Raw genomic sequence first — 21,212 nt, 5'->3', positions numbered from 1 at the left:
AAAAAAAAAAAAAAAAAAACAGAAGAGATCGTTCCTTCAAGAATGTATTTGTGGCTACAAATTGGTATTTTGTGGGCTCAAATGAGCATTTTGTCCACACAAATGTGCCTTTTTTGCACAAAGATTAGCTTTTTTTTGCACAGACAAGCATTTTGTGCACACAAATTAGTACTTATGGCAACAAAAAGGCATTTTGTGAACACAAATTTGCCTTTTTTGCTCAAAAATTAGCATTTTGTGTGCACAGATAAGCATTTTGTGTGCGCAAATTAGTATTTATGACCATAAAAAGGCATTTTGTGCACACAAATTTTCATTTTTTGTGCATAAATTTTCATTTTTTTGTGCACAGATTAGCATTTTGTGTGGACAAAATTGCATTTTATGTGCACAAATAAGCATTTTGTGTGGACAAATAGTATTGTATGCACACAAATTAGCATTTATGGCAATAAAAGGGATTTTGTAAACACAAATTTGACTTTTTTGCTAAAAAATGAGCATTTTGTGTGCACAGATAAGCATGTTGTTTGGACAAATAATATTTTTGGGTCACATATTAGTAGGAATTATTTATTGGTGTACACAAAATTCAAATTTCTGCTAGCAAAAAAGGAACTTTTGCCCTCAAAATGCTAAAAAAAATACTAATTTGTTGCCTTACAATCCAAATTTACAATGAAAAAGGCTCAATCCCCTCTACACTTCCTCTTAGACCTCAGTACTTCCAGCTGATCAGCCAGCCGACCTGAGGCACTGGGGAGGAGTATATTGTATTCAACTTGATTACGCCTTGAAATTGAACAAATCAAAATACCTTCATATACCAAAAAAAGCTTTTAAAAGAAGATTCTTTTATCAGAAAATGGCTAAAAATGTGACACAATCTCTCCGTAAACATGTTTATTGTTATCTAAAATAATTGTCCAAAAATGTGGTTTAGTCAACATCTCATTTGAATATTCAATAAGATCCTCTGCTTAATTTTTGCAGCGATGCAATTTGCGAGTTTCAATTATTCACAAAAGACAACGTGGCGAATGTGCATGTGGAGACATTTTGATAAGCTTAGCATTTTCAGGACGAGCGAAGGAAAATCTTGCAGACTCAATAGGCAGATTAGTGTGTGCTGTTCTTCACAGAGATGACTGTGGCTGCTTCCTTATCTTGCTGAGATTCATCTAAATGTGTCTAGACATGTTAATTAGCAGGGCCTTCGTCTCATGTTGCCCCCCCTTAAAGAAACTAAACAAGAAAACAAAAAAGAAAAACACTTGTTTGAGCTTATCTTCCTTTTTGCTTCCATACTTGGTGTACATTTTTTGATTAGTGCATGCATGACAGAAAGCTGTTTTTTTGGTCTCTATTAGTAATGTGTGTTCTTTCTGTGAACCCATTGGCATGGTAATGACATCTTTTATGATAAATTAGCATTCCCTCCTTTCTGCTGTACCTACACTGGGATGTTGCACCAGACTGATTCCGCCTCTCACAACTCCGCCGCTCCATTGTTCTCCCGACGTGCAGCAGCTTTGTGACACACAATGAGTGTCACTCTGTGAGTTAATGTTCTGCACACAGACACTGGCTGGCTCACCTCGGCGCATGTTTCAGCATGGACGCATTTTTAAACGGGGACAAAACGTGGATCTAACCTTTGGCTTTTCCTGCCGGCCCGACACCTTTTTGTGGAGTTAAGCAGTTAGCCTGTTGCTCTCATATCAGCGCAGGTGCAGGGGCTGATACGTGAAAATCGAGACATCCGCCAAATAATAAAAGCACCACGCTCAACAATAACCACTTGCTGGGCCTCATTATGTGCCTTCTCCCCACACAGTGAAGCTACAGCATTCAGGCAGCGTGCGAAGAGATGAAGTGGGAGGGAGGCTGGAAATTAGAGACCCTCAGCAATAGAAAATGTATCCATACAGCGGCAGAGTGCCAGAATAATTACCAGACAGTCCGTTTCAGGGAGAAGTGGGCAACATAATTATTGTAGCATACTCAACATATCACCTTGTCATCATGTTTGGAACAATTTATTTTCATATCTGGCTGTGCAGCTCTGCAAATGAATCACATGGTAAAGATGACTATCTGTCACAATCATGGCACGTCATGCAACTTGGGTTCTTTAAAAATTCTCCTTACTCTGAAAAAAGCCCTATATAGATGATCAACAGATGCTGTTGTGTTACAAACATGTTTTTCGGACTTGGATGATGTATGATGATCAGTTTATGCTCAGTTTGACTGGCTGTCTCATTTCATCAGTGATGATGGACTATGTTAAAGCGAACTGGAAGTGATCAGATTCACCTGTGCATGCTGTCATGTCTGCAGCTCAGAAGGAAAGCAGGTGGCTGTCATCGCTGCTGTAGACTGGAAAGAGTTCTGACAGTAGTGAAGTGGTGGTATGAAATCCTGTGGGGATCATGTTCTCTATACTGAGTGTTTTAAAGAGGGCACTTGAGCAAAAATAAACCTTTCAGTGTGTCTAGTGATGACATAGGTAAACTGATACAGCAGAAAACTTTACTTTTGACAACGTCTTTGTAAATGTACATTACTGTGTGCATTTTTATTTACTGTTCTGTCTTAAAGTCCCACTCCGATTATCTTTTGAACTAATTTAAAAGCATTTTCACTGGTCTTTTGATTATGATTATATTTTTAGCCCAAATAAAAAATTAAAAAAACTGTCAGTTTCTAGGATATAGTTTTGACCTCTGAGTTGTGGGAGGTTCCGTTGTCACAGAGCAACCCCACTCCCCTTACCCTCCCTGTTGCTGAGAGCTCTCTGTTTACATGCTCTCCTGTTAGCTTACAGCTCCTCATATTCCCAACCTAACATTATCGGTGCAACAAAAATGGCAAGCAATATTTAAATTCAATTCAGTTTTATTCATATCATCAGGCTTCACAACGGTAATTGTCCAAAAATATAAAGTCAGTCATAAAATATAAACAATAGCTGGTTGCTAAACTAAACTTAATAGACTAAGATAAACTGGGTGTCCCTGCTTCTCTGTGAGGAAAAACCTCAGGAAAGTCAACATGAAGGAGGCAATGTACCACGACCATTAAAGAAGAATTGGCTTATTGAACTCTACAACTACATGTTTGAATAGTGTCGCAGACGGGCTTCATCCAGATGGAGCTGGGACAGCTGGGGGAGGTGAGACGAGCCAGAGGCGAGGTCCACTGCCAAGATCTCCGGAGCACAGACGAGCCACCAAGAATCTGGAACCTCTCCCTCTCCCCCGGAGGGGAGTGGGAAAGAGGAACAACACATGAATTGGACTGCACCAAACAGAGACATGGAGAACTAAATAAAAAATAAAAACAAATTAAAAAAAAGAAAATATTGGAGCTAATTAGGAGCCAGATGCCAGCTAAGATGAGGAAAACAAAGACGTTCATGAATCTAATTGTCTACAGTGGATGCGTCAGAATGGAGCAAACCAGGGAGCTTGTGGAAGATTTTCTACACCACAGATACGATTTTTACAACAGTATTTTTTTGTCTGCTCCTGATTAACGTTTTGAATAAAGAAATACTCAGAAATGTAATTTTAAGCTCAGCTGTCTTCATATGTGTCCTCTATCATGAAAAAAATGCCATAAAAAAAGGAAATTTTTTATAAGTGGATCTTTAAACTCTGTATTCCGTGTTCGCACCATATAAATTAACCCTAACTACCTAACTACCCTCTATCCCTCTTTGCTTTATCAAGAAGTTAACTGTCTCAATTCTTGGCTCGCATTTCTCTATCTTGCCTTCTGAGTTATTTATTGTTCACTCCCTTTTTGTTCATTTTTCACTAGCAAATCTGTTTTGGGGAATACAAGGAACTACCCGGGAGTTTATCGCTGCCAAAAAAGGCAGGTTTTTAATTAGAAGTGTGCGATTATTAGTGAAAGTGTACATAAGCAGGAATCAAATCATCTCTAGAGGGGAGAGTAAAAACAAATCTCGTGCTACCTGTCTTGTAGCTCAAAAAAATGAATGAAAACTAAGTGCTTTTTGCAGCAAACAATCTGTTGTAAAAACTAAAGGTAGAAGGAGACATAAGCTTGACAGATCAAGCGCTGAGACAGCACAGAAGGCGTTGTGAAGGAAGAGACGGTGATGATCTGTGAAGTCCGTCCAAACAGTTGGAAGGAGGCTTGTTTTCTTTTTGTGCATGAGCAAGCAGGAAAAGGTAATTAACTGGCCAAGCTGCGAAAGACTGAAGTGATGGATGGGTGTAGGGGAAAGAGACAATAACACACACTCAGGGGTTTGCCAAACCACGTAGGAACTCATCTTTACATTAAGTCATGACAGTTGTAAATAGGTTTGGCCAAGAGTTGAAGTAATTACCACTGAGGGTTTCTATGTTTAACGTCAGGGTCACCAACCTTCGCGGTTCTTTCATTTTTGACGGACAGTGACATGTGAGTTGTCAGGAAAGGCCTTGCACCGCGAGCGGAGTTCCACTCAGCTGTATCAAAGTGCATGTCATTGCCAAAACAAAATGATGTTACCCCAGCTCTTATAAAGACATCATGCAAAAAGGTCAATGTTGTATTTTGAATGGTGTCCTATGTGGTCGTTCATCCGGGAAATTCGCTCCACCCGGTGTCGCCGTGATGTTCTGGACAGGTGGTGCTATCATGTGTTTTAAGTGTCACCGGGGGTAAAGCTTTTTTACATTTCCTGTCAGCAGTTCACTGACAGCTTAAGTGGGAGCGGGGAATAAATTACAGACAGCGAGGAGACTGTGATCAGTCTAGTTCTCAAAAAAGAACCTAAAAAATCTTACACTTTTCTGTTAAAAACGTGATGGAACACTACAAGTTTATGAGAGAATTGCAATCCTTTTTACAAAATACACTATAAATTATCTTAAAAATCATCAAGTCTGTAAGACATCATCTGGGAAGGCAAAAGAAAAGTCCTTTTGCAGCTACAAAAGCCTGGAATCGAATAATAAAAATGAGAATGTAGCTTCTGTTGGACAATTTCCCCATCAGAGATGTTGCAGATGCAGCAGATGCTTTCATTCTTATTTGATTGTATCTTATGGAGCCACAGGAAAATCCCTCTAGAGATGAACGGGTTGCACTCACAGCCTCAGCTGCTGCTTTTTGTCCAAAGCAGCAGGATCGGTTGAAAATGACAGTTCTCGTGTCTGCAGACAGTCAGAGAAAGTCCTATTGCGGTTTTTGTTTGCCAAGTCAGCAGTCAGAGCAAACATCTGTTTGATGTGATTTGTAGAAGCTTCCCGTTTTGTGTTCCACCAAAGGCATTCCCACAATTAAATAGCATGCTAGTGTGACATCCTGAGTCATTGTCTTCTCTGCCTCGGAGCAAGCGGTGGTTAAGTTTAATGGGCTGTAACCCAGATCTGCTGTGGCACAAAGAGCTCTACCTGATAAGCAATCAGGGCCACAGGCCTTCCAACTCTTAACTAACTCGGGGAACCTCAGCTGAGTTGGTGAGAAACGGGTCACAGAGGAGGAGGAGAAGAAAGGTTCTGAAAGGGATTAAAGCTCTGAAAGTGATGCTTCTTTCATCCTGGGAATGTAATCTGCCTTAATGCCTCGTGCTCACCGAAGGCAAGTCCGGCCTCATTTTTTATTTTGCTGACTTTGCTTTCAAAGTTAACGTGCGTACCTGTGGGAAAAGACCCGTGGTGGGCTCTTGACACTTTATTGGGGCCAATCTCTCTGAGAGTTACGGAGACGCTGTGTGGTTTGGGTCAATGTCTCGGGTCAAGTCAACAGAAATAGCTTTCTCACGTTTCGGAAGCGGGAAGAAAAGTTAAAGGTTGAAAAAGTATCAGATTTGTTATCGTGATTTTGACTGCTGCTAGTCAGAAGACTCACATGTTTTTGTAAACCGTCTGGAAAACGTAAGCAAACAAAAAAAAGCAGAAAAAACAACAAGGAGCCCTTGCATGTCTTCTTCTTCCATGAAAATTTAGTTTTTGAAGGTTTTAACATAATCTTGTGGCATTTTTCGGATGATGGAGGAAATATGGGGAAAAAAAACCTAAAAAAAACTAAACTAAAGTTGTTGGGTATTATTTGTCAAATCTTTGACTCCTTTCTCATCACGGAAGTAAAGAGGAAGCTCTTTTCTCTTTGCACACGGCTACAAAGTCCTGCGGAGTTCCTACTGTATACTCATACATGTTGAGCTCCACTGAAATAGAAAATATGGCTTCGTGAAGTATTTTAATGCCAGCAGAACATACTTAAAAGTATCTCAGCCTGCGAGGGGCCTCATGCATTTCACATCACTGTGACCTTCCCTCGATTCAAGTTGGCTTACTTAATATTTGCTTCTGCACTCCACCGCTCAGAGGTATATAAAACAGTGGATGAGGAAACCGTTAGATTACACTTTGCTTTGGCTGGTTAGGGAGAAGGCGCACGGACTAGACAAGGTAAATGAGGTGTGATTTGAGGGAAAAAACCCTATGTGTGACCTCTACCGACACTGTTTGCGCACTAAGGAGACACAGGAGAGAAATCATGCACATTTTTCTCCCTGTCCCATCATCCATAAGTGGTTACGGCTAGGGTTGTTTCCATCAGCCTCTGGGCATGGGCTGTCTGTGATGACACTTTTCATCAACCCGGGGAGACAGTCTGCTGGGTGGCTCATCTCTCCTGCTGCTGCTGGGCTGGCTTTCATCACCGTTAGTGTGCGGGACAAAGACAAACTTCAGTCTCGGAGGGGTTCATTCCACAGGCAAGGTTTTCACTCACCAACATGCTCAGCACACCTCCTTTCCATAATAAGGCCACAGCATCTGACTACATTTGTCCCCAGAGTTTAATAAAGAGCAGCACTGACAGGCAGTAAACCAACACAACCACCCACGAGCCTCCAGGCAGGGGACACAACCCCAGCCTTATACCTCCTCCTCCTCCTCCCACTTCTGTCCTCTCGTTCTGCACTTTAACAGTCTCTGCAGATGGAGCTTGAGGTGGAAAACCCAAACCGGCTTGTGCTCGAACAATGGCCGGCAGTAGCTCCACGCCTCTTAGCGGGAATGCTTTGAACATTTGGACTACGCCGATACTGCGTATTACATACTTCTCTGCAGCAGCACTACTTTCACACCCACTTGCACCTGTCAGTAATAGATCAAATGGATAATAAAAGAAACAATATGGCTTCAGGGTTGGGTGCACTCAGGCATAATACTTTTCATGTTTCCTACTTTCCTCTTATGCATACATTCTTCAACAATCAGGTTAAATGTGAAATGACTGTAAAGACTTTTTGGAGATATTTGTATTGTGTGTCGATCTTTCATTCTTTTTTCTTCCTCCTCCTCTGATCTGTGGCCTTCAGCTCGATCACATCATTCTCTTGAACATCATCATCCTCATCATCAGTGCCATCATCCTCATATGCCTCCTGGCCCTGACCCTTCATTCACTCCACTGGGCATAAAGCTTACAGACAGCTTTACAGGAGAAGCCCTCTCTCTAACCTCCAGAAGCTAAACTGAAAAGCAGATGGGCTCGGCTTTGTGTGTCATTTTATTAGCTCCCCTAAATCAACATCTAACAATGCATGGAGAAGGAAAGGGGCATTGATTTCTTCCATCTACCAGTGCGCCCGGTGGGTAAGGAGTGGTCGGAGGGTAAAGGGTGAAAGGGTGGAGCTGTCTGGATTCGGACTTCTCCTCAATTTCCTGCACAGGAAACTTGTAAATGAAGCAAGGCCAGATTGAAAAAAAAAAAAAAAAAAAAAAAAGCAGCAGCATTTTCTCCAAGCTCTGTCTCAGATTTCACCCCAATCTGTCACGGACTGTTTTCATTTTCTTCTAGCGGAACTGCCCTGTTTCTCGAACTCGGGGCGTCATTGTAGAGATTATTTACAGATCAGGGATTGTTTTAGAAAGCTCCATGAGTATTGTTTTGAGTTAATTCCATAAGCCTCTTTTATTTAAATCCCACATTTAGACATAAATCCCTCTGGTATAAACATTCACTTTATGCTGCTTGGTCATTCATTAGACAGTATTAAACTCATGATTCCCATTCTGTGCAACGTTTAGTGGAGTATATTTCGTTGGGATCCGTCCATAGGGACTAAATAGTTTGGAGTATTCTCTACAGTTTGAAGAGGATTGGTGCAAAATGTCCATCTTGGTCCAGGCTTTTACCTTCACAGCTCTATTCCGATGTATGAAAGACTTGGCCCAATCTGAATTCTTCTCTTCTCCCTTTTTCTACATTTAGTATTAGTGTTAATTTATCCTCTATGATCAATTTTAAAATGGTTGGCTTTTCTGTGAATTAAAAAAAGAAGACATCCTCACCTCACTACCAAATCCGAGTCTCTAAATAGTCAAAGTTCAACGCATTAGCCCTGACAAGTCCCATTTCTGTGCATGGGATTATGTTCTTTCCAAAAAATACTAAATGTAAGGCTACATTATTTACTGCAGGGATGCCTGAATGTTGTTTGGTTAATGCTGAAGGTGTTTGCAGAGATAGGTAATCTAAAAGTATTGAGCTGCTTTTATTGTGAAGTGGATTTAGAGTCCCTCAGTCTTCCTCGTTGGTCTCTGCGCCGCATGGGTTAGTTCCATTAAGTGGCACCGCATTAGACAGGCGGATTGTTGTTTTTCTTACTGATTTGCTCCTCCTCATCACCTCTGCGGAGCAAAGGTCTCATAAACATTTATGTGCGGACTGTGAGCTCCTTTCTTAGGACATGGCTCCATTGGGTAGAAGCCTGTTTTTGCCCCTTTATGCCTCTTAAGAGACCGGCGTGTGAGGGTGTGTTTGCTTCTCAAGTTATGCTGGTTCTTTGGTTATGAATTGGATGGTTAAATGTTTGCTCAGTGTGTCTCCAGCTTCCTGAAAGAGTGAGTTATTTTTGTTCACGGGTGGCTTTTCATTTGTTTTCACGCTGAAGCACTTATCATATGCAGATTATATGACTCTGGGTACTGGACTCCCCTCAGCAATCAATTTGTCACTTTTTCCAAGCAGAGATAGACGCCCTAGAGAGAAACAAAAATAGAAGCAAAGCTCTGCTGGAAACCACCCTTATAATCAGTAATCAACACAAAAACCTTTACTGCCTCCTTTAAGAACTTTTCCAAACAAACAAAAAGTTTTTTTCCCCTTTTTCGTTTTTGTGTGTTTATTAAATGACGATTTTAAAATGAATGTTTGTAAAGCATAACAGCCTAAATCATTGGTGTGCAACATGAGACTCTGGAGCCACGTGTGGCTCTTTTACTCTCCATTGTGACTCTCTGGTGAAACAAATATGTATTTATTTATTTTAAAAAGTAACTCTACAAGGCAAAGCAAACTTTATTTATTTGACTACACGAGCCAACAATCCATCAATTCTTCCTTGTTTTCCAAAGTCGAATCATAACATTTTGACAGATTTTTGAGCGCAGCATTTCACTGAAGATCAATTGGAGATCAGTAAGCGTGTGTGTCTCAAGGTCTGAAAAATATTGTAAGGGTCACTTAGTTCTGATTTCAAAATTTTTGTGCAAATATTTGTCACTGCTGACATTACTACTACAACATTTGTTGCATTGAGATGATCCTCTATATATGGTACAGGGTGTCTTCCATTTTGAAAGGAAACCATGTGAACCTCTGTGAAAAGTTAGGAATTCTTTTAAATAGTAAAAAAAGGCCTTTTTCTATTTATGTTCATTCATTTTTTATGCCAAATCAACAATGCTTCATTTATATTTATCATAATAGTAACGATACCATAAATACAAATCAGTGTCTTATTTTTCTAAAGGGTGAAGTAAGATTTTGTAGCTTCTATTGGGTTTTAAGAGTGTTGTAAATATAAACAATTCTAAAAGGGCAAATTTAAAATGTATTTTTATATATAAATATGTTTTATGTGAAAACAAATATATATTTTTTGTTTTTTCTTCAGGACCCTGGGTATGCAGACTTCCTGTTCAAGCAGCTCCAAACACCTGGAAATCATGACCCGGGCTGTTGCCAGGTGTGCTCTACGCCTCTCTGCCAGCTGAGACAGGAGGCTTTGCAGACGCTCAGCGCTCCTGCTGTCACCTTCGGGGGAAACTCAGCGGCCTTGCTCACTCCATCTTTCATACCACAGCCCTCGGGATTCACCGTGTCATCCTCCACCGCACACACAAAACAGTTACTGAGAAGCCAGCCCGCCGCCTGCTCCGTCCTGCCTTTAGGGCAGCGGCACAGGGTTCCAGGATGGTCCCAGGACACCGCTGGATCTTCAGAGCCCAAAACCAGCGTCCAAGTGACAGTGGCTGGAGGGCAGCTCACTGGATCGTTGAGCACCGTCACCATCCAGGCACAGCAGTACCTCGAGGGGATGTGGAGCATCTCCAGAGTCAACAACTTTCTCCCTCCTTCCAAAGCTGTATGTGCTCATTTTAAACTTTATAGCTGGAAAAACTAAATGGTGACATGTTAAGTTGCTGTGGCTACATGACTTAAAATTCTTTATTAATTTTTAATATTTAAATATTTGTCTTTAGGGTTTGAGTATTACAGAGAATTGAGTATTACACATTAAATTTTGCATTTTAATTCGAAAAGGAATTGTGTACTTATACATTTTCCTTTTAAAAATGTTTAATAATGGAGCAAGCTGAAACATTGTGCTCTGTATTGCATTGCACAGAATATAGTTGGAAAATTCTGATTCCCAGAAATAAAAGAATCCAGATTAAACAAGATTTTTTTTTCAATATAAGTATTAATCCATGCAGTTTAAATAATGTGTGAAAACAATTACTAATTATAATTCAAAAGATGTGGAACAATAAATGTGAAAATATGATTTAAAAAAATATATAAGCCATGAGTTTTTAATTATCAAGGATCTTGACTGATCTAACGCATGAGTCCGCTAGCTTGATGCTAACATATAATAGGATTTCACATAGGGCAGCTAATGCTAACGCTTGGTCAACCTAGCATACATTACTGACCAAATAAACATCTTTATTTACTCATAAGGTTGAATTTTCCAAACTTTATTGAGAAAACATTTTTTAAAATACCCATTTTTGGTCCAAAACATTTTTTTGTTCATACTTTCTTCTTCTTCTGAAATAAGGAGTAATGCTATAAGGCGATCGCCACCTAGTGGTCAAACTGAAACGCCTTCCAGGAGAGACAGAACAGTTGTTGGAGCTTCTCCGTTTTAGAATCCATGTAAGGTATTAACATTCTCAATAATGTTTCACGTAAGTGAACTGTATCAGATTAATATGAATATCTTTAAAACATATATAGATTATTATTGTATTTCTAAACAAATGTTTCTAAATGTGTAAACTATCTAAATTCTAAATTTAATTTAAGTGAATTGAGTGGATCGAAAGAATCAAAAAAAAAAAAAGGAATCAAATCCATCTAGGTTTTGGTGACTTGAATCAATTCTGGAAATTATTGTTGATATCCAGCCCTACTGCTGACCTCCTCAAGTATGTTTTGAATGACCACCTGATAGCCTTGCTTAACTCTTCCTTCATGCAGGCTCAGCCGACAGTCTGTGCTTTGTTTGACGCTGGAGACCGCTTGGTGTCACGCTGGCTGTTGGTCCTGGTGATTTATTTTCATAGTCAAGAGTTTTACCAAACAAGCCGGACGTGCTTGGAAATGTTTTTGGACTGTCAAGTTTCCATCTGGTTTTGATGATGGGCAGCTTCCTGCGGAGATGGGGCGATTTTGGTCTCAGACTCAGCTGACAAACCTCAGTGACATTTTGCAGCTGCAACACAGGGCTCAGAGCGAACGTGTTGAAGACCTCTATTGTTTTTACACTGAATGTTTTCTGTCAGCCTAAATAGCTATCGATTTTCATTGTTATTCTGCTGTTCTGTTCACAAAGACAGATTTTTCACTTTTCTCTTGAAACCAGCAACGGCCCATCGCAGTGGTTTATGGGATGCCTGCACTTTTACCAGCATGTAAAGTATGTTGTTTTAACCCATTTTAACCCAAATAGCTAAAAGCTACGCACATACCAGGCATACAATGCATGTTCAAGAAAACGCTTAACTGACATTCTTGAATGTGCTTTTAGCATACAGTGTTCACACAGGGCTATGATACTGGTGCATGTACTCACAGTTGGAAGAGGCTTGGTGCGAAATGTCAAAGCCAGCTAATTTTGCAAATCTGGCTCCAGCCTTTTCTTTCACAGCTCTATTCCAATATATGAAAGACTTGGTGTCATATAATTCTGGTGCTGTTCATACTGGACAAGCAGGGAGCGACAGGGAGAGGATTCTTCTTCTTTTGCTTTTTTACTGTTTACTAGTCAAAAAAAAGTGGAGCAGGCTTGGGGCAAAATATCTTAGCGGTGCAAATTTCGCAAATCTTGGTGTTATCTAATTCCAGTTGAGCATAAACTGCAGTTATCAAAATCTCCTCCGTAAACAATTTTTAAAAAACTGGTACTTGCATGTTTTGAAAAGGATTCTACCCATACATCACTACCAAAACCGAGTCCCTCATTGGTCACAGTTCAGGTATTATGTGATTTAGCAGTCAAGAATTTTAACGTTTCTGAGCCCAGTGTGAATGTACCATCACACGTGGGAGAAAAGATGACTTGTTTTCTCCATCTGTGTCTAAAACTAATTAGTGGCTCCCGAAGTTGGCACGGCTAGTTTAAAGCTTGACGCCGAGGCTGAGGTCTTGTTTAGACTCAAAGAAATGTCCCTTCAGGACATCAGAAACATAACAGCAAACTGTGTTATCTTCTCAAATGAGTTTGTTTTTTATTAAAACCAGATCCTTCAAAATGACAGAAAGCTGCATGAGCTCATGAGGAGTGGAGCGCCAAAAGGCACAAACTTTAATTTAAAAAATCCCTCTTCGATTGTTTGTGGGGAGACTGTGCAGTGTTGTTCAAATGAATTTTTAAAGACAGACTCTTTCGGAATGAAATACATTGAGCTGTCAACCAGAGGTGCTTGAGTAACCAAAGCCCATTATGGGGCTCTTTGATTCTCCCATGTGGTAGAACGCTTTGTATAGCACATACAACAAGCTTGTTATATCTGAAGCAACTTGTTCCAACCATTATCCTGTTGGGCTGACTGTGTTTCATGTTGGTGCTTCGTAGGCCAGAGTTGTGGCCCCTTTGAATCTCTGCTGATGCCTTTGTGTGCACGTTCTCAAAATGTGGTTTGCTGGTTCACAACATAAAAATGTTGTGGTTATACTATATAAATGAAGGGAAACTGTAAAGCTGCAACATGTTCTTGGCTCCTAGAAATTTCCATATGTCTGCTTTTTACAGTTCATACAATGTCAAATCGACACAAAACTAAAACGCATAATACGACAAAAAGGCTTCAAGCGGGAAAGCCGTTATGCAGATTGGAAGAAACCCTTTTTTGTCGTAAAAGTTTTTCTTTTTTGACTTTGTAGTGAGTTTACATGTTCCTTCCGCTCCATTAAACCAATCACCGCACGCTTTCTTCACTGTGAAAAACTGAGCTTGTAACAAAAAGCCTCAAATACTTGACTTGATGGTTTCCGTTACTGGCTTGCTTGTGGTCTTCTGCCATGGCTGCTTCACTGCCACAGATTCGAAGCTCAGCAGATGATGTTGGCTGCTGCTTTGGTGCAGCTGGGCTTCACTGGCAGCGAGCCACAGACAGCCAGAAAGAAAATAGGGAAATTCTCATGTGTCAAATGAAACAAAAGTAAAGTATTTTATAATTAGGTACTAGAAAGAGTTTTATGTTTGGACTGATCAGGACAGACAAGCATTATTAACAGTCAGTTCTCACCTCAGCTGGCTTTTGTCAGTTGCCGAGGCCAACCAAGGGAGACAGCTAGATTAACACAAGACCTGTTTCCCCTCAGCGGTAATCGTCTGGTGACTTACTGAGATCAAAGGTCAAAGGGGAGTCTGAGTAGTCTGGAGGGACAATAGTCTGGTCATTCAAAGCCGAGTTGGTCTGCTCACTTCAGCCATCAAAAGAAAGAAGTTTCTCCACCATCAGTTTGATATTTGTTGTGTTCATTTGGTTTTAATCTATAGATTTGTCCTTCATCCCTCACTGCCTTCAGTTTCCAGTGGATATCCAAGGTAAAGGGATCAGGGTGAGCCAGGGGTCATTACTGATTTTTGGTGAAAAACGTCTGTCTTTACTGACTCGGCCTCATTACCCGAGTGGGCGACGGATTATATTTTCAGCCAAAGTCAGGGACACCCCGGGTCCAAGGCTACAGAAAGCAGCTTGGCTGTGAAGTTTAAGTCCCGGTTCCTCTTTGGCTGGCAGCAAAATGAGCCCTGATGAGTGTGTGCACCTTTATGTGTGGAGAGTTTTATCCGTTTAGAGCCCACGCCCCAGCTCCACCTGTGCCCAGCTGTCTCTTAAACTCACTGCCACTTGATTTTAAAAGAACCACTCCACTGACTTAATCAGCAGCAGATGTGATGAGCTATAAACACCAGATTTCTGTATGGCTCCGTGTGAAGTGGGGCAGTCTTTGTGCCAATATGTAATGGGTCTACAGTTCTGGTATGTGCTGATTTCCTAACCTGTCACCAATGGCCGCATAGTGTGAAGCTTTTGCTCTGGCAGCTGCGTGAGGAACTACTTTCCATTTGCTACCAGTTTTCCAATCCCGCTTTATGTCCGATTAGTTTCCACGATGAAGTCTCTGGAGATCGAAAGCTGACCTTTTTAGAGAAAGCTGATTCCAAACGAGATCAAATGCAGAAAAAAATTATTGGGGGGCCCATAAGGACCAAGAACTGCCAGGCTGAAATGTGACAACTGCTAAGTCCTTTTGGGAAAACATGGAGCCATGGTTTAATATAGCAACACATAAAGCAACACATTGCACCTCATGCAAGGCTAACAGTAGCAAGAGTAAAGCCCTTCATGTGAAAGCAAGAATCTAAGTATATCCTTACAATCTGATGTATAGCATTCACCTGTCAGGCTTGGCATATAAAGAGCACAGCTGTCAAGCAGAGCTGACAAATGCCAGGTAGTAGAAGGCCATGCACTTTGTAATAAAAAAGGGGAGAAAAAAGTTGTACATGTTTTAGTTATTAAATATTAATCTTAAGTCTATTTCGAGATGGTGAACACACACAATAATAAATATGCATAAACCCTTATTTACAGAACAGTTTCTTGTCAGTTGCTGTAATCGTGTTGGAACTCTAGTGATTCCTAATTGGATTAACTTTTATTGTGTTGTGATTCCATCTAAGTGCAGGCCAACAACAAATGTTTTATTAAAACTAACTAGGTGTTTGAATTTGTTGGAACCAGTCAACCAAGAAAAGACTTTAGTGTGTAGTAGATATATGTTTTTGTGCTCAGTGGAGGCAAAGGAAAGCATTTTTATTTGTGTGCCACCTTTCATATACAGAGGTAACTTAAAGTTTTTTATAGAGGTAATGCCTAGTTAAAAATCAGACATGAAAAATAATTTAGGGGCTGTTAAAATGTTTTCTTTACAATGATGCCAAGTGCAAAGCTGAGAATCTTCATAGTCTTATTACTTTAAGCCTATACATTATATATCCAAAAGTATTGGCTCACCTGCCTTGACTCACATATGAATTGAAGTGCCATCCCATTCCTAACCCATGTGCCTCATTTCCACTGAGCGGCCCAGACCGGACTGTATCAGACCAGAATGGTATTTTGAGAAGTCCCGTTATAAAATTGACTCATTAGACTGGACCAATTTGTACCATTTTTAGTCCCCCGTTGGTTGTAGGTCCATAGAAAAATGGAACAGACCAGTTAAGGTATTACAGCATCAGCAATCGTCTAACCAGCGCCTTCCTTGGCTGTATTTTTCTTTGCCTCCTACAAACTTCTTGCATTCAGTATTCCTTCCTTATTCACGTTGGTTAAAGACCTGAGACATGCAGAATTTGCGAATACAGAGAACCGCTGTTGTCGCACCATTATGACGCAGCGCTTCATCATCAGTCTACACCCAGCACGTGCCTTAATGGTCCAACACTAATGGAAACACTCACTTGAATTGCCCGGACCATAATAAACCAGCCAGGAGTGGAACAGTCTGGACAGCTCAATGGAAATGAGGCTATAGAGTTCAATAACTTTTGCAGCTATTACAGCTTCAACTCTTCTGGGAAGGCACAAGGTTGAGGAGTGTGTTTACAGATATTTTTGACCATTCTTCCAAAAGTGCATTGGTCAGGTCACACACTGATGTTGGTGGTGAAGGTCTGCCTCTCAGTCTGCACTCTAATTCATCCTAAATGTGTTCTATGGGGTTCAGGTCAGGACTCTGTGCAGGCCTGTCCAGTTCATCCACACCAGACTTCCATTTCATCCATATCTTTATTGATCTTGCTTTGTGCTCTGGTGTGCAGTCATGTTGGAAGAGGAAGAGGCCCACTCCAAAATGTTTTGGTATCCTGGAGCATTCAAAGTTCCTTTCACTAGAACTAAGGGCCAAATCCAACTCCTGAAAAACAAGCCCACATTATCATTCCTCCTCAACCGAATTAGTTGGAGAAGGAATGATCGGCACAATGCTGTCTGAAATGTACCATTCTCCTGGCAACCTCCAAACCCAGTCTCGTTCTTCAGACTGGAGAAGCATGATTCATCACCCCAGGAAAGGCGTCTTCACTGTTCTAGAGTCCAGTGGCGGCGTGCTTTACATCACTACATCTTTACATGCACTCTGTGATGTGTGGGTTGGATGCAGTTGCTCAGCCATGGAAACCCATTCCACGAATCTCTCTGCGTACTATACTTGGGCTAATCTGAAGGTTACATGAAGTTTGGAGCTCTGCAGCAATTGACTGTGCAGAAAGTCTGCGACCTCTTTGCACTATGATCTTCAGCATCCGCTGACCCCTCTCCGTCAGTTTATGTGGCCAACCACTTGGTGGCTGTGTTGCCAAACTCTTCCATGTTGTTATGAAAGAGCTTACAGTTCACTGTGGAATATTTAGGAGCGAGGACATTTTACAAGTGAATCTGTTGCACAGGTGGAAACCTATGTCGGTTCCATGCTGGAATTCACTGAGCTCCAGAGAGCGGCCCATTCTTTCACAAATGTTTGTGAAAACAGTCTGCATGCCTGAGTGCTTGATTTTATACACCTGTGGCCAGGCCAGGTGATTAGGACACCCGATTCTGATCATTTGGATAGATGAGCCAATACTTTTGTCAATAAAAGGTATTTAAAGCCTTTAAGAAAAAAAAGACAGTAATGTTCAAATTTACTAACTTTGCTTTGGTATAAAGAGTATGTCCAGTAAAGGACACTAAAATGAGAGAGACAAAGTTTAGCATCTTTTGTATTCTGTAATTAACATTAAGAAAGAGTAAAAAAATAATACTTTCAAACCCAGTTTTAACACGTGTATATACAACTATATCAAAATTGAAAGATATGTTTCATTTGTGAAGCATTAGGTAGAGATGAGTGATAAAACACATCTTCTAGTCTTATATATTCCGATAACAATACACACTATAAGGCTCCTGGCACTTGGTTGTGGAAAAAGTGGCATAATTTAACAGTTTATCACTTGCTGTTCACAATAGTTTTAACTTGGCATAAAGATGTTAGCTTAAGTGAGAAAAACACAAGATGAAGTAGTTTGAATCAACATTGGGTTATTGTCTAAGGAGCTTCATAAAAGGCGCAAAAAACAAAACAAAGCTACAGGAAATGCCAAACTAAGAATTGAAACAATTTTACAGAAAATAAAGACTTACTGGTGCTATTCCCTATTATGTTTAAGAAAATCACAGCATTAATGTAGTAACCCATAAATACGATGTGTTGCTTTTCAAAATTAAAATCATTGTCCTCAAAAATGAATAAAATATGTACCGTACATTATCCTCACTGCAAACCCCGGTAACTTAGTTTAGTTTTCTGGCGTCCAGCCTAACTCATCATGGAATTTCAAAACTTTATATTTTCAGTGGTGTATCCAGACTGGACACATTTAATTCAATTAAAGTGAACCATAGTTCATTTCCCTCTGATATTCTGGAACAAATTTTCAGTCTGAATACGGACCCTGATCCGGGACCAGGAACCACTCTCTGACCCATCTTTCAAGGTGGTCTCAGTTTGTTTACAATTGGATTGAGCTCCGGTTCACTCCAAGTTTCTTCAATCTGAATAGGCTCCGCGCTCGAAGTGGAAAAACTGGACCAAAACAGCCACCGTAGCTGGGCATTGCGGAGAGTAGGAGAAACGTGGGGCAATGATGAGACACAGCAACTCATTGAAATGTGGTCAGATTAATGAAAATTTAAAGTGTGAATAAGTGAACTATCCTGATAAGGACTGCAAAGCATAGAACTTCAGTTATTCCTTCTCTCATTGCTTTGTCCAGCCATCGTAATTTCTGGCTAATGAATGAAAAGATATTTAGTCACGTGGTTTTGTTTGAAAGCTTTGGTTTAAAACAGAAATGCCAGTTTGACTACAGACCAAACGTAAGGTTCAGGACTCCATCCGGACCAAATTAAGCAGACTCTGTCTGCACCAACAGCCTTCTCCAGTCTGAATACATCCTAAATCCAATTACTTGGCAATAACAAAAAAGAACAACTTTTGATTCAAAAATACTAGTTTTATTTTATCACAAAATGGTTAATTTGTTGTGTGACTGTTAAAATGATGGTAACATTGGTACTCTAAATCTTGTGTTTCAAAGATTGTTATTCCCCTTTCCACATATTCCCTCAGGGGTTGCCACAATGAAAACTCTTATCAGTCTTCCTGACACAACCCTGGATTTTATCTAGGTTGGGGACCAGCACAGGGAGACCCAGATTGGGGCCTCTGTTGTGACTACATAGTTAGGCAGTAGTGTGAAGGGTCTTGCCTAAGGACCCACACTGATTTAAGCTCATCGTGCCCCTTGAGAAATGAACCCTTGTTTCCCATGCGCCAGCTCTGCCTGGAGCCAACTGAGGCATCCAGCCGCCTCTTATGTTTCAGAGATAAAAGTTGAAACTTCTATGCTTCACATATGAAGTACAGTACATATATGCACTACAGCTAAACCAAGAAAGGCCCTTTTGGAAAAAAAAAATACTAATTTGGTCTAGAAAGTCTGTGCACTAAACCTCCTTAACATTTAATAAAGCTGTGCTACACACCTCACAGCCTAAAGGTAACAGACTTTTGAGTCCTTAGAAACTCACCTTCACATAGTTTGACTCAACCTGCACGAGTGCCAAATTAGATGTAAACGCGTACGTAGAAGAGGGCACAGAGTGAGGTAAATCACTTGTGATTAAATTACTAATTAAATCTGGGTTATCACTTAATTACAGTATGCTGCAGTCACAGAAACCAAGTCAGTGTTGCCAGAATCCATGACTAGTGCAGCAGTCTTGCTGTTCTGTAGGGAGCTTTCTGCTGTGGAGACCGCTGACTGCCACTAACGGATTCTGGCTGCAGCAGCTGCCCGTCCATCTGTGGCAGAAGAGTGCATGGGGGGGATGTTAGCAAATGTAGCGTGGTAGATGCATGTGAAAGGTAAAAACTGTGGTTGTGGTCTTATCTCTACATCCATGTGTCAACAGGCCCACGGTTTGATGGGAGTTGCAGACGGGGATGTTGCCGCCGTGGAGTCGGCAGTCACCACCATGACCAACAGCAGCAGCACCGTGACACACTGCCGACTGAGAGGCTCCAGTCAAACAGGTCTCCCCGTACCTGTAGCGACCGCATCCACCTCTCCATCTGCAGCAGCCTCCTTCTTTGTTAGGTAAGCACCTCTTCTGTACCATCATGGCAGAGTCTGTCTGAACACAGGAGATTAGATGTGGCTGTTTTGGTATGAAATGTGTTTTCACACAAACCTGCTCACAGTTAGTGTGTGTTGGTCTGAGTGCAGAGAGCTGAGGCGTGGATATGCTCAGACTTGCCCTCGAATGCCTGCCAAAGGTTATGGTTCATAATGCTAACTCTCCTGTGAGGCGTCTATTCAGAGGAGATGTTGTTCTTGTCATGGCTGAATTACTGCATGTCTTGGAATACACATGGAACTAAATCAACTATTAGCTACAGGCACCAATGCCTCTGAATGGATAACAAAAAAGGATAATTTGAAATGAAGAAGGAAAGTCTCATGGGAGCAAATGAGAGTTGTGAAGTCTTGCATATTATGCTATATTTCTATTCTTTAAAAAATTTGAGGTTAATTTTTTTTTAAGTTAATAATGGCTAAGTCGTTGGGTAATCAGAAAAAAATTGCCTCGCTGCTCAGCCAAATGGTGGCTCTTGTTCCTCTGGAGAATACGTCACCTGCTCCTGGCTGGAAAAATGTACCGCACTGTCATGGACAGATTCCCTGGCATGCAGGTGAGTGCACACATTCTCTGCTTCTGTCCTCCAAAGATCGCTGTACGCTGGAATGAATGTTACAAGCTTGCTAAAAGTGAGGCACAGGACCGGCTCTGCTCCACAGCAGTTTGACTGAGAAACCATAGGGGATCAGTGTGCAGCTAAGCTTTTCTCCACGCAGCCGGAATCTAGTTGGTCTTGCCAATTTTCAGAGTCACAGTATGTCAGAGGGACATCGAAGCCTCTCCTATGACTAAAGGAATGATCTTGATCTTTCTTTAAAAGTGTACAGCCTTCTTTCCGCTTCCTGTCACAAGAGAGGCAGCCCTGGGCAGCAATTAGTTCCAGATCTTTGCTAAGCGGGCCTAATTTCTCACAGTATATAAGATTTTTTCCAAAATAAAATCCTAAACTACAGTGTCAACCAAGCTGAGTGCAGAAAGGAAAACTGAGGTTGGTCTAATTTGCTTCCACTGGAGCAGAAAGGATTGATATGAAAAAGAATAAACTTTTATCTTTGATTTGTACAAGGAAAAAAATGCTTTAATTTTGCAAACGTATTTGCGATGATGAGTGGTTAGCTTTTAGCAGAATCAAGAAAACGATAAAGCAACATGAATATTCATGGAACTTCTGATAGTCAACGTTTAAGCTTAAAATTAGCCGAATCAATCAACACAATTTTCATTTTCTTGTTGCTAATTTGGAAAAACAAAATAAAATTAAATGAATGTTTGCCACATTTTAGTCTTGATTGAAAACTAATATCTGATTAGTATTCTTTTTTTGTCTCTGCAGATTTAATTAGCGCTGTGCATGTGTAAATCCTTATAGCTCTGCATGTGGAGGCAGAATAACCAAACAGA

General features: G+C 40.7%; 1 protein-coding gene across 3 annotated transcripts in view; it reads left to right on the top strand.

Annotated features, from left to right (window-relative positions):
- The window catches only part of kif26ab (kinesin family member 26Ab), a 73,467-nt gene that overhangs the window by 16,729 nt on the left and 35,526 nt on the right, over positions 1-21,212 (top strand). For all 3 annotated transcript variants that reach the window (XM_024296673.2, XM_024296590.2, XM_024296758.2), the window contains exons 3-4: positions 9,938-10,408; positions 19,584-19,768. In XM_024296673.2, the coding sequence (XP_024152441.1) occupies positions 9,938-10,408; positions 19,584-19,768 (656 nt within the window). The remainder of the gene's footprint in view (positions 1-9,937; positions 10,409-19,583; positions 19,769-21,212) is intronic.

This window comes from Oryzias melastigma, linkage group LG22 (assembly GCF_002922805.2).
Source record: "Oryzias melastigma strain HK-1 linkage group LG22, ASM292280v2, whole genome shotgun sequence".
Lineage (NCBI taxonomy): Eukaryota > Metazoa > Chordata > Actinopteri > Beloniformes > Adrianichthyidae > Oryzias > Oryzias melastigma.
This window is presented reverse-complemented; position numbering and strand designations above follow the sequence as displayed.